Below are 14,087 nucleotides of genomic sequence, written 5' to 3'. Positions count from 1 at the left end.
TTTTTATTTATACATTTTTTTTTTCCTTTTGTGACAATTTGGCGTTTCTGAACGCTAGGGGCTCCCGGATTCTCTGGTTTGAGAGTAACTTTTCCTTTTAGGATTTTTTTTTTTTTTGAAGGGGGTGGGGGAAAATGTGGCCTTAATTATCCTACGTCTTAGCAACTTAAGGAAGGGGCTGTGCTTTCTGAATCCCCTCCGAGCCAAGGAAGGAGGTCCCTCTCGTTCCCTCTTTCTCTCTCTCTCTCTTTTAAAGGACCTCGTGAAATAAAAGTGCAGAAAACAAACCCAAGGCATTCGTCACAGCAGCCGCGGCGGCAGCAGCAGCAGCAGCAGGAGGAGGAGGAAAAGTTGGAGTCGGGGCAGGCGCTCCGGAGTGGCTGAGCTCCGCTCGTCTCCCATTCATTAAGTCACCAGCAGCGGAGGAAAGTGGCCGAGCGCCCGCGCTGCCCACTCGCTCGCTCGCGCACACAGGCACACGCCAGCCCAGCGCGTCCCGAGCAGCGCAGCTCCGCACCAGTTCCTGCTGGGGATTTGGCTCTCTTCCCCCTTGGACTTTCGAACGATTTGGGGCTGAGAGAGGAAAGAAAGCAGAAGCACACACGGGAAGCAGAAAACACCACCGTCTGCAGCTGGAGGCAGGCAGCGAAGCCACAGCCTCTCCGCCGCTCCCCAAGCCGGGGCCGACCCGCCACTCGCCCTAGCAGCCTCGGCCAGGAGGCGACCCCAGCGTCTGGGTGTGTGGCTGCTGTCCGCCGGGCGTCTTCGCGGGGCGGGAGGCTCGCGCCGCAGCCAGCGCCATGCAGAACTACAAGTACGACAAGGCGATCGTCCCGGAGAGCAAGAACGGCGGCAGCCCGGCGCTCAACAACAACCCGAGGAGGGGCGGCAGCAAGCGGGCGCTGCTCATCTGCCTCGATCTCTTCTGCCTCTTCATGGGTGAGCCCAGCCCCGCTGTCTCTCGGCCTCTCCGCGCTCGGCGCGAGTCCCAGCCCGCTCGGGTGCCTGCGCGCGGGGCTCGGCGCTGCCTTGCTTGGCGCGGGGCCACCGGCCAGCCGCGTCTCCCGGCAGCGCCGCGCTGTCAGCCCGGGAGGCCCCCGCAGCCTTCTTGGGGAGTCCTCGCGCCCCTTCTGGCCCCCAGGCCCGCGCCCTCCCCGCTCCCACCGACTTCCCGGCCTGCACACGAGTTGTTTGGGCGTGCTGAGGCTTTCGCGGGCAACTGTAAAAAGGCTCCTTAAGAGCGATCGAGACCGCTTGGAAGCCCAGGCGGAATCCCACGGAAGGTGTGGGCTCGCCCTTTTAGAATAGGGGAAGTTGGTTGAACCATGATCTAGAGCCAGCGCATAACTTGTTGCCCTCCATCCAAGTAAAATGGAACTCCTGGAGCGCCGGGCTCCAGCGTGGAGCCGCGCTGCCTTCCCCTGTCTGTATGTAAACATCCAACCCCTTCCGCCGTTGCTGCCTCGGCCCTGGCCAGATCTAGATCTGCAAGCTGGCCTTTCCACTTGCCCCACTCCTCCACGCTCCACAGGGGTTTCCAAGGCGCGCTCTAGGATCTAGGAACAGGGTACCGTTCTTGGGCGCCTACTATGTGCCAGGTAGTAGGTTTAACTAGCCCTTTCCCTGACTCGGTGCAGTTCGAGTCAGGAGCCCTATTACACTGATGAGGAAACTGAGGCACTGGGAAAGCAAGCCGCGGTCATATTTTGGGACCACAATTAATTGCACCCCAGAAAGTTGAGGCGATAGTCCACTTGTTTATTAAACCAGCTGGAAGCCACAGCTAAAAGAGCGATGGAGGTTAAAGGAATTGGAGTGGGAGAGGAGGGAGGATTTATGAACTCGGTGCGGGGGGGGGGGGAAGCTACTGACATGAAGCTACAGGAGTTCCAAAGTTGAAGTCAGCGTAGCAATTTTTTTTTTAAGCGAATCATGGTGTAATGGAAAGCGCTCAGGACTTGTCATCAGAACACTGCCACTATGCCACTTGTTGGGTGTGCCACCTAACTGCCTCATTGGCCTCAGTTTCCTCATCAGTTGAGTGAGTCCGTTGAACTAGATGCTCTCCAAGGCCCCTTCCTGCATTAAGAACTCGGATTTGGTCCAGGAGCTGTTCTGCCAGCTCTGCTAACTGAAGAAACATCTGTGTTCCCAATTCAGTTCCCTTAAAATAGAACTCCTGCACGGAGACTTAAGTCCCCTTTGAAATGGATTTGTCCAGGCAGATTGTGCAAACCAGAGATTTCTTGGGCTGCACTTCTACTTCCTCTGTTCTTGACTTTCTGCAGGAGGGTCCTTACCCAGGTCCATCTGTTCTTGGCTTGCCTATCCATAGTAAACTTAGAAAGCCAAAGAAAGATGGGACTCAGAGTTTAAAAGTAAGAAAGGGCCCCCTTAAGTTGAGACAGTTTAGGGTAAAATGGTGCTCTGTGCAAGGGAAAAAAAGGTGACTGACTGTAAATCCCTATTCCCACCTCTTAGAAAATTCAACATTACAATGCAATGTAAAGGAACTGTCACTGGGGGGCCTACCTTCCTGAAGGCTGCTGGTTTATTATCATGCACAGGGCTCTGCCAAGCTATTGAATTTTTAAAAGACCCTCCCAGGTCCTGGGGGAGAACAAGGAAACAATAAACACATTGAAGCTGTTTGCTGTAAACTTGCCTGGGGCTTCCCAGTGTTGACTGGCGTGTTTGGTTGGTGGTGGGGTAGGTCTTTGACTGCTGGTGCGTTGGTCGTACCCTCCTACCTCCTACCTCCTACTTTGTGTTTAGGAAAGCTGAGCGAAAACTAGCTTGACAGCCTTGGTAAAGCATCATTGCTCTCCTCCCTTCCACTCTTCTGATTTCAGAAGTCAGTCCCAAGGGATGGTGTATTCTTAACAAAGGATAAAGAAGGGTGAAGGAATTTGCAAAAAGACACACCTGTCAGCTATATTGTAGCAAGGGATGCAGAAACCCCAAGCTACTCGGTTGTGCGTGGAAGGTGTAAGTCAAGTGTCTGTTTGCACATTTCAGTTCTTCATCTGCCCCAACTCTCCCTGGGTCCCGCTCAGAGCTGATATTCTAAACCCGAGTTGTTTACTCGCTGTTGGTCTGTTTGAAATAGTGATTTTGTTTACCTCGAAAAAAGTAATAAAATAACAGGATCTTGTATTTTATTATAAGAAGCACCTCACTATCCGTTTTAAGGGTATGTGACTTGCCCTTAAAGCCAAGTCGACAAAATCATTTTCAAAGTAATTTATCAGTGCCTCCCCTATGTATAGGCCTAATTACAATATCACTAATTCAATGCATCTAATACCCTTAATAAGGAAAACTGTTGGGTAAATATTTACTTGAGAAATTTATGCAGGAGAACTCTTTGGCTTCCAGAAGAAAATTAGTAACACAACATGTGATTTTAATGTACTACACACCAGAGTCCTAAAAAGAAAAAAAAAATGTTTCTACTTGCTTAACTTTTTGCCTGAGACTGTCAGGATGGTTTAATTTTTATATAGTTTATCGATCATATGGCCTGGATTACAAGGCACTAATGTATTAGAAAGAGAGACATGGCTTTCTGTTTATTTGCTCACAGGAAGATATACCCAGCTTCATCTCCTTGTATCTGGAAAAAATAAAAGCTGATGTGCTATGAACCTCATGGAAGTGGAAATACGCAAGCCATTTAACTTGTTCCACATACCTTTTTGGAATGTTAAATTCTTGGTAGAAACACAAAAGTCCACTGTTGGTTGAAGGCCAAAAGAGAACACCAATAGCAGTTTACCTCCCATTGAAGAGCTATCTTCACCTTCGCTGCCTAAGTGCTTTTATACATAGTTAGGAATCTTTGCATGGCAGTTTCTCCTGAAATTGGTTTTGTTTTCCTTGCCATTAAGTAATATGCACGCCTCCTGTTTCCTGTGCAATGGTTCTGGTGTGTGAGGTGATGTGAGGGCAGCTGAGAATATTCTTAGGCAAGAAGGGAGGAGCACCTCCTATGGTCTTCCTAAGCTCTTGTTAGCCTCTTTTTTATATAAATTAGTTTATGTGCTCTTCACTGTAACCCTCCGTTTTATGGGTGAGAAAGCCAGAGGTCGGAGAAGGGAAGGACTGAGATTCTTACTGAAGTTGATTTGGGTTGATCCCTAATCCTCAATGAGCATGACCAGAGTCCATCATTCCCTTTTCCTTTCCTATCTGAAGAATCCTGAAACTCAGATTTTTATCAGAAAATCCTGAAGCTCAGTTTGCAGAATGCCCAGTCTCTCCACATTTCCGAGTTCCCACTTGCACCTAAGCAGATGGATAAAGGCCATTCAACTCTTCTGATCAGTGGTACAGTCTCATTGCTCCATGGCCTTGTTTTTGATTGGGGGATAGTGCTGGTACTAAGTAGTTCTCAGACTTTGAGGGCACCATTTTACCCCATGAGACGGTGGTTCCAAAGAAAGAACACACAGCAGTACATGGTGTAGCACAATGCAAAGAACTGGTAAATCTATGTTGAGCTTCTATGCTCCTGCCACCCCTCTTCCTTGTTCCCTTCCCTAGATATGTATTGAATGCCTCCTTCCAACCCATGTCTTTTGATGGGTAGGCAGTTTTAGACAGGCCCCGCTTTTTGTCCTGTGGACTTTGTTTCTGCCCTTCATCCTCTGAGTTCAGTGAGCTCATCTGCAAAATGGTAATCAGAATGGCCACTCCATTACGCTGCTGTGAGAGGATCAGAAGAAGTACTGGATGTAAAAGTTATTTGTCATCTCCCAAGGCTTGGGCAAATGCTAGGGATTTATCACCTGGAGTCTTGCATGACGGTTTTGTGATTGTGTTCATATATTTTATCATAGAATCATTGGTAGATGAGACCATGAAATGAATATTTAGTAATAATATTATAGTGAAGACCACAAAGCAGTCACTTCCAATAGGAGAATGTCATGTATGCCCCGTAAGTTGAAGACAGCTGATTTCCATTCATTGTTGATCAAAACTATCTGGGAAGGTTGCCCCTAAAATTTAGCAAAATTTTTGAGCCATCTAATCTTTACAGTATTCCCTGAGCCCTTTTTAGAAAAGGTTCTTTTGTACAGAAAGACTGTTTCTCGTTTGGCTTTTGATACTAGAAGGTAGGTTGGCTGAGATTATGGCATAGGGAGACAGAAGAAGCAGGTGCTTGGACAGGTTTGGTCTGAAAGGCCTGACTCCTGTGCCCTTCCCCACCAGGAAACAGTCAATAGGTGGAGTATCATGAGCAAAGGAAAGGAAGCTCAAACACGGAAAAAATGTAGAATTTGGATGATCAGCAACCATACTCTAGATATACTTTAGTGGTTTCAGAACGTTTGGGGGCATTTCTTGTTTTGCAGTTACCAATGGTCAAGATAAAATTCTAGAACTGATTCCATATATGGGATACATAAAATCATCATGCGTTATTAAACTATTCACGTTTAATATAGTGAGAGGTAGGTAGTGTGGGATAATGAAGAGAACGGAAGATTTGGAGCCAGAAGACTCAGGTTCCAGGCCAGCCAGTGCCACCATCTTGTGTGGTTGTGGACAAGTAGGTTTTCTATGGATCTCAGTTTCTTTCCATAGATAAAATGACTGGTTGGGCTAGATTTTGTCTGATATCTAAGGCTGCCATGCAACATTCTGCGACCCATTTCTAGAAGAAGGAACTGATACATGTGTGGACTGTGTCTACCTCATGCACGTACTTTGCTTAGCTCTTCATTGTCCATTAGCTCAGCGAGTCGCTACAACAGTGAGGAGCCTAGAAACATGAGTTCTCCTCCTGGTCTTGTGCTGCCACTCCATCGCTGCGAGATTTTGGGAAAATTCACTTGATTTCTCTGGGCCTTGGTTTGTTTATCACCGCAACATAGCGGGTTCCGGAGGGGGGAGGCGGGGGACGCGGGGGACGGGACGGACTACTAGATTATCTCTCGACTTGTCTAACAGTTTTATGAATCTGTGCTGGTCAGTATTGTGATGTAGAAACCCAGTCAGTATTTCTCTTAGATCATGTTTCATCAATTAAATCCGATGCTAACTGATGCTAACAATTAGCTTAGTCGGTGTTCATTCTGGAGAAGTGGTAAGCGCTTTTACTAGCGTTAACCCAGTATGCTAAGAAACACGCTAGATTTTTGCTGGGTGTGCTTTTTCCCCTACCTCCTGAAATTTATAGTAATCCCAAGTAAACAAGGGGACTTTTCCCTTCCTTTTGTTGCTCAGTTATTATAGACACTAAGTATGTGTTTTTAGTAACCCAGTAGGTTTTGATAACTTAATCCACCACATGAACCACGGGACATAGAAATAGATTTTCATTAGTCAACTGGCAAACCACCTAGCTGAACATCCTACGTGGATTGAAATAAAGAAGGGAACCTCTGTTTAGTAGGTAAGCCCTGCTGACTCTCCTAGGATGGTTGGAAATCTTGATTTTCTCCTTGTCCAGAATGGCTGGTTGGTTTGTTTTGTGTGTTTTCTTTGCTCCTTTCTCATATACTTAAGAGATATACCTTGGGGGTATAGCTGCCTTTGGGGAACTGCTAAGCCAGAGTTGGTGGCCTTTTCCACTTTTAATCCTTTTGATTTCCTGTCCATTCGGGATTCTTTCTTTCCCTCTTCCGGTGCAGTTGTTTGGGCTGGCAAGCCCAGTTGGGCACAGCATGACATTAATGCTTCTTCCCTGTGTAGGCAGTGGTATCTACGGAGAAACCTTACCCTGTGTGTCAGTTCAATTCGGTGCACGTTATTTGAGGAGAAATCATCTTGGGGGATGCCTACTATGTCAGTATTTCACAAATTCACCTATTAAGGAGACCCCATCTAGGGTGAAATACAGATTCTCAGACCCCCTTTCTGGGAGAATCAGATTCCATAGGCCTTGGGCCAGGGCCTGGGATTCGTATTTTATCAAAGCCTCTAGTGATTCTTGTCAGGCCAATTTGAGAATCACAATGCTGTTTCACAACTGATGTCTTAAAGGCAATTACCTTATCTAGAGGGCTTTTTGACCCTGCACTGAATGTTTTGGCATTTTCCACATTGTTAGGTTGTCTATACTTCCCCCCCCCCCAGAAATTTTATTGGGGAACAGTGTGTTTTTCCAGGACCCATCAGTGCCAAGTCAAGTAGTTGTCTTCAATCTAGGTGTGGAGGGTGCAGCTCCTTGGCCCGTGTGGGAATCGAACCAGTAACCTTGGTGTTAAGAGCCTGCAACTCTAACCACCTGAGCCAACTGGCCGCCCCTATACTTTTTTTCCTGTCCCAGTGCACCTGTCTTTTTCAGTAAAGACAATCAAGTTTGTTACAGTTCTTTCAAAAGGAAAACTTACCTCTGGGTGCCACCCTGACGTCTGCTGTGATTTTTAGTGCAAGGGGAGGTGGTGTCTCCTAATTGCTGAGAGGCTGGGATGTCATTTTATTTCCAGGTTCTAAACTGAGTGCTAGGTAGTGGAACTACCTAGTGGAATGTCAGCAATGTGACCATTTTGGATAAATGAGGTGGTAACTCTAAATATTTTCTTTGGACATTAACGTTTGTGTATGAGTAAAAGGAATAACTTAGAATCCTCAACAGAGCCTTTAAGAGATCAAAGTTAGCTTGGCATAGTATTGCAGAAACAATGCAAGCTTTTGATTTGCCCAGAGATGGGTTTGAATCCTGACATAAAGCTAAGGCTCATAGGTGTGACGTGGGCAAAAATTCTGTAACCTTTCCAGGCTTCCATTTCCTGACCTGCAAAAGAAGCAAGCCATAACCGAGTGATGCTCTTGTGGTGACGCTCAGATGAGATCATGAAGCTGAAAGCACTTTAAAAAGTTAGAAAACACTACGTCATCATTTGGTATGATGTTGCTAATATTATTCATAGTAATGGCAATAATTTCCTTTCCTTCCCAAGTGTCCTCGCTCAGTGGTTCTGTGGAATCCTCTTGCATTTTTTTGGCAGCAAAGTTGCCTGAAATATATGAGGAGGAAAAATTATGAGGAGAATCCTAAGCAAAATGCAGGCAGAGGGAACCCAAGCGTCTTCCATTAGCTGAAAAAGGGCAAGTCAGGTGTTCTGACTCTGGGAAAGTCACAGGGCAGGGACCTCAATCGTCTTTGGTGGCTGTGTTCTCCCCCTTTGAAAGGAGGATGGCCATAGCATCTTAAGCGAGAGGCAAGTACACCTTAGAAAGGTGGGAGGGGATTTGGACAAGTGGCCAGTTTCATTGTCAACTCTTCCCTGTATCTTTTGCATCCCAGAGGAAAACCTAACTGAATAAAACAACTGTGATTGGAAATGATCAAAATGCTTATTATCCAGGGCACTCCACATATTTGCTGAAGAACAGAGTAACAGTTCTTTCTGGTTTTCATATTTATTATTCATGCCAACAATGTGGTCTAGACACTAGCTCCTTTTCATAGATGAGGCAACTGCAGCTCAAAGAAGTTCAGTAACTTGCACAAGGGCACCCAGCTAGTAAGGAATCACGAAAATCTCCAGAGCTCTTGTCAGCTTATCTTGCTGCCCACTTTTCCATGCAATTAATGCAAAGGAGAAACACTCTTTTCTATCTCATTGCATTTCATTTATTTCCATTTTATTGAGTCTGAATATGTATAATATGTGCTACAGGGCTCAAGAGGACACGGATGTGAGTCTTAAGGGTCATTTTGGGCAGTGGAGGAGACAGTTTTACATACATAATTGCAGAATCGCTTGGAGTGTACTGAATGAGCTTCTCCTGTGGACAGTTAAAGAAAATACTATCAGAGCAATTCTTCATTGCCTAGATTCGTGGAGTTTGAAAGTACATTCCTTTATCAACAAAGCACATTGCAGTATCATTCTTTGTCTCAGTTACAAAAACAGGCCTCTTTGAACAGGGGACGGTTGGGAGGTCTGAGGGGGTAAAGCAGAGGCTTTAGAGTCAGACAGATGGGAGTTTGCTTACTATTATTAGCTTAGGCAAGTTATTGAATATCTCTGAGGCTTCCGTTTTCTCATTTGTGAAATGGGATAATGTGTGTATTATGAAGTTGCGATAACCTGCCTAGTACAGAGCATGGTGCATACACACTCACATATGGTAGCTGCTGTCGTCACTGTTACCTTGTCCTAGTGCCCTCGATTCACAGGTGCCCCTGAAGCCTAGATTGGTTAGTAATTAATGGTCCACTGATAGGGAAAGGGCAGGGCTAGAACCAAAGTCTTAGCTTTATACCATTTTACTTTTCTGGTGTTTACTTGTCAGTTGGAAATTGGATATCATTTATGAGGCAGAATTCTCCAGAGAACTCTATAGTTTCTTCTTTCTCTTCCCTGTGTCAATGAAAAGAGGAGCAAGGCAAACTGGTTTAACTTTTAGTCTAAATCAGTGGATGATAATTGAGTGAGGCCAAGAGATACATGGGGGCAAATTAGAAGGAGGGGGCCACTTTTGATAAATCATTTTCTTTAGACTGGCACATGCTCTAGAAAGTGCTTGTTATCAAAGATAGCTGCTGACTGATTTGAGCTCCAACAGGCACCAGGCACCATCTTTTTCAAATGATGTATCCAAGGAGAGAAGAAAGAGCCCAGGTTTTCGAAGTTTTTAAAAGCCTCTTTACCACCTCTTGAGGTGGAAATAATTCCAACTGAGGAGGAAACTGAGTCTCAGATTAAATAATTTTCTCAAAGTCATGCATTAATTGGCCGATTGGCCGTCGTTCAAAGGAAGTCTAGGTTAGCTTCTTGATCAGTCTTATGAGACTATTCTTCCTGTAGGTCCAGGTTAAATGATAAACTATGATCTACATTAAAATTCCCAAATTTAAGAACAAACCAAACTAAATAACACATATGACCCAGTTTGAAACATTTGAAAGGAACTTGTTGATTTCTGCATGCTTTGAAAGTATACATTGCAATCAGTATCGGTGGTAAATGTGTTTTTGAGGGTTGTCACAAATTAACAAAATTATATGCCTACAGAGTTTTGCAGAGAAATACAAATCAGTGTCAAGCGCCTTGTCATAATAAGCAGTACGCTTTGGTTCCTGTTTACATATCTCTAAAGCACATGACACACATGATTATATTGACACGAAGGAAGCCTTTCTCATTGATGGTTTCTTTATATCTAGCTTGCAAATTAGTTTGTGGTATCAATCATAAATTCTAGAGAGCCAATTTAATTAAGTCTGTGTTTGTATCTGTCTTTTTAAGGACCCATCTTTGTAGATGTATTTTCAGCACCTACTATATGCTAGAGCCAGGGGGTTCCTTGTCCTTTAAGAATTCCCAGGCTGGTGAATGGGAAACTTTTGCATAATTGCACACAGGAGATGATGCTGACTTTGGAGTGGTAAGGGAGGGGCTACAGCTGCATGGTGAATGAAGAGTGATGAAGTTTGCTGGAAGGTATAGACTTGGGTCTTGCAAGAGATGTAATAGCTCACAAACCATGAAGGGGGAGGCAGTATTTCAGCAGAAGGACCAACAGGTGCTGAGACATGGAAACACAAACATTCTTGGGAAGGGTGAGTGTTGGAGGTTGGGTGTAATTACATATTGTGTATTTGCATTGAGGCGGGAGAAGAGGATATTGGCGATGAGGCTGGAGAGATAGACTGGAGCCAGATTATAAAGGGAGGCTGGCTGTAAATGGCAGGCAGCTAAGGAATTTGAACTTTATTTTGGAGGAGCAGCAGAGCAAATAAAGTTTTATTTTTGTTTTCGTTTTTCTTTTATTATGGAAAATTTAATATAGAAACCAAACATAATATGTAACTAGGAGTGGAATTGCTGGGTCAAATGGTTAATTTCGTGTTTGACTTTTTGAGGAATTGCCAAACTGTTTTTCCACAGTGGCTGCACCATTTTAGAAATAACATAAGGTTTGTAAAATACGTAAGAAAAAAATAAAAAGTTTTATAGATAACATTTGGATGAACATATTCGTGAAATGTTTTAAAGAGTGGATTAATGTAATCTGATTCATGTTGAAATCCTGGGTTTGAGAGAAGAGAGCTGGAGGTGGAAGAGGGAGACCAGCTGGAAAGCAAGTGAGAGCTGAGCCTCAGGCATTGGGGCAGAGAGAAGAGAAGGCTGGGCGAGAAAGAGGTTACAGGTAGTTCCTGATCTCCTGGTTGGGAACCTCTGAACTGTGGTGATGCCACTCCCTCCACAAACACTTCAAATGTAGTGTTTGTAGAAGACTTATGAAAGCCATAGAATAGGATTAGTAAGTGCTTCGTGTTCATAGCCTTATTAGAAAGATGAAGCTTTATCTTTTTTTTTTTTCTCTGAAATTTTTAAATTTCTCCAATGTCCTTTAGAATAAGTGGGCCAATTGGAAATCCTCTTGGTTTAAAGAAACAGTTTTTCTTGGGTTGTAATGGTATTTTTCAAACAGTTTTATCAACATGTATTGTAAGTTATCGTACTATACAATCATCCATTGAAAATGTACAGTTCACTGGCTTTTAGTATATTCACAGAGTTGGGCAACCATCACGACAATCAATTTTAGAACATTTCCATCACTCTAAGGAATCCGTACCCACGGCAGTCACTCCCATCTACTCTCCTCCTCCCCACACCCGTGCATGGCAATCACTAATCGACTTTCTGTTTCTATAGATTTGCCTATTCTGGACAATTCATGTATAAGTGGAATCATATATTATGGTCTTTTGTGACTGGCTTCTTTCACTCAACATAATGTTTTTAATTTTAAGGTTTATATATCTTGTATTATGTATGGTCAGCATGTATCAGTTATTTCATTTACTTTTATTGCCAAGTAATATTCCATTGTATGGACATAACCACCTTTAGTTTATACATTTATCAGTTGATGGACTTCTGGGCTATTTCCACTTTTTGGCTATTATGAATAGTGCTGCTATGCACATACACATACAGATGTTTGTGTGGGCATGTGTCTTCAATTCTCTTGGGTATACATACTTAGGAGTGGAATTGCTGGATCATATGGTAACTCTGTTTAAAATTCTGAGGAACTGCTAAGTTATTTTCCATAGTGGCTGCACTGTCTTAGACATCTTAATAAGATTCATTAAAATATGTAAGGAAAAGATACAAAAGTTTTATCAAAGACCTTCAGAATTAACATATTCATGAATCCTCTATAGTGTCGCTTTGTTCCTGGGGGCATTTTTTTTTTTTTTTACAAAGAAACAAAGTTTTTAATCAATATAGTGTCACTGGATTCAAGATGAGTGAGCAGAGAACAATAAAGCTGACTGAGAAATGGATGCTGGGTGGTCAGCATCACACCCACCAAGTAACGTACTTCCACAAACCAGGGCGTGACAACAGGCTCCTGCCTCCACACATGAAAAAAACCTTGGATCTTCAGTGTTCCTTGAAAACAGTTAAAAAGTACAAATATTAATATTAAAACCGCTCTATTCCTAGGATCTGCTTTACAAGATTTTTAAGACCATGAAATAGAATTGTAGTTCCTGTTAAGGTTGGTTAGTCACACTTTCCCCCATGGATATATGGCTGTATACATAATTATCTCAGATTTTATCAAATTAAAATTACCACGTATCTTTTAGATTTATGTGCTGAATGCTTGGGATATTAAATAGTATAATACACAAACATTTAAGAATTAATTGGAGCGTCAAGTTGTAAATTGCACTTATAAGTGCATGAAAAATTAAACCACAGATATTACAAAAGGGTAGGAAAAGGCACTCACCTTTGTTAGAAGCTTTAGACGATATCTCACTTACTCTTTCCAATAACAGAAGAAAGTAGATGTGAATAACCTGGGTTTGCAACTCAGAGAGGGTAAATGATTTGCCCAGGCTCACACAGCTCATATGTGTTGGGGCTGGTATTTGGACTTACCCCTGACTAAATAATGACCATTGCTAATATTTATCTAGTGCTACTTTTGCACCTCTCACTGGCTTAAACAATGTGTATGCATTCTCTTACTTCATCCTCCCAATGAGCTCATGAAATCCTTATTATCATCTCCATTTTACAGAACTGGAGTTCAGAAAGGTTAAACATAAGTTAGCAGAAGTTATGTCAGTGAGTTGGGAGAGTTGGGGGTCAGACCTAAAAAGTCCCATCTCGCGAGGCCATTCTTCACCTCTGGGCTCTACTGCTTAATGTTCTCGAAGTGCCCCAATTTTCCACTATGACTCCCTGCTGGCTTTCACATCGGCAACATGTGATGAATTGTCCAAACTGAGTGAGACCTGTGATCCTCACCCTGGGTTCTCTGGACCCATAAAGGATCTATCAGGGCATTCATGGGGTATCTTATGCTTATTCTTTTCCGTAATTCAAAACTATCTAATGTGCACTATATGTTTCCCAACGATTAACTTGCTCACCTTAACTCAGAACATAAGCCTCTGCCTAGACGAAGTCAGAGCATCTTCATTTTGTTTGTCATTTGAATGTAGAATGTGACGCCGGTCCGCTCATACTGAGCTTGCTGGTTATTTCCACGAATCAGGAGATTGGATTGGTCCTTTCTATGCTTTGATTAACAAAAGTGGAGAAATGATTTTAAACGTAGTTTACTTGGTAAATAAAGATGTCTTCCAGACATCATGGAGGGTCAAGAAGGAACTGCGAGGGATCTTTGGTGGTGAAGAGGTGGGACATCCTAGAATGGACAAGTAGCTCTGTGAATGTAGGGGAGAGGAAGTCCACTGGATCCTGGGAAGGCTTCCTAAAGAACGGAGGGACTTGAAGTAAGTCTTTGTCCCTCATACCAGGCAGCAGAAATGGGTTGTCATGGGCTCGATCTGCTGTCCTTGTGGTTTGGTGCAAACTTTGGGTCATATTTTGAAATTTTGAGCTGCAAATGTGGCATCTTTATTAAATGCAGTAAATAGACCTTCCACCAGTAGCCTCTTCCCCCCAGATGACCTACATTGTTGTAAAGTTAACAACCACTAACACAGCGGTTCTCAACCTGTTGGTCGCGACCCCTTTGGGGGTCGAACGACCCTTTCATAGGGGTCGCCTAAGACCATTGGAAAACAAAAAGATATTTACATTATGATTCATAATAGTAGCAAAATTACAGTTATAGAGTAGCAA

General features: G+C 43.6%; 1 protein-coding gene across 1 annotated transcript in view; it reads left to right on the top strand.

The window, feature by feature from the left end:
• The first annotated feature begins 181 nt into the window (after positions 1 to 181).
• Positions 182 to 14,087, top strand: part of PLPP3 (phospholipid phosphatase 3) — an 80,954-nt gene continuing 67,048 nt past the window's right edge. The window contains exon 1 of the mRNA XM_019628271.1: positions 182 to 939. Within this exon, the coding sequence (XP_019483816.1) occupies positions 801 to 939 (139 nt within the window). The 5' untranslated portion in view covers positions 182 to 800. The remainder of the gene's footprint in view (positions 940 to 14,087) is intronic.

This window comes from Hipposideros armiger, unplaced genomic scaffold (genome assembly GCF_001890085.2).
Source record: "Hipposideros armiger isolate ML-2016 unplaced genomic scaffold, ASM189008v1 scaffold_776, whole genome shotgun sequence".
In the NCBI taxonomy this organism is placed as follows: domain Eukaryota; kingdom Metazoa; phylum Chordata; class Mammalia; order Chiroptera; family Hipposideridae; genus Hipposideros; species Hipposideros armiger.
Note: the sequence above shows the minus strand (reverse complement) of the source record. Positions and strands in the feature narration are given on the sequence as shown.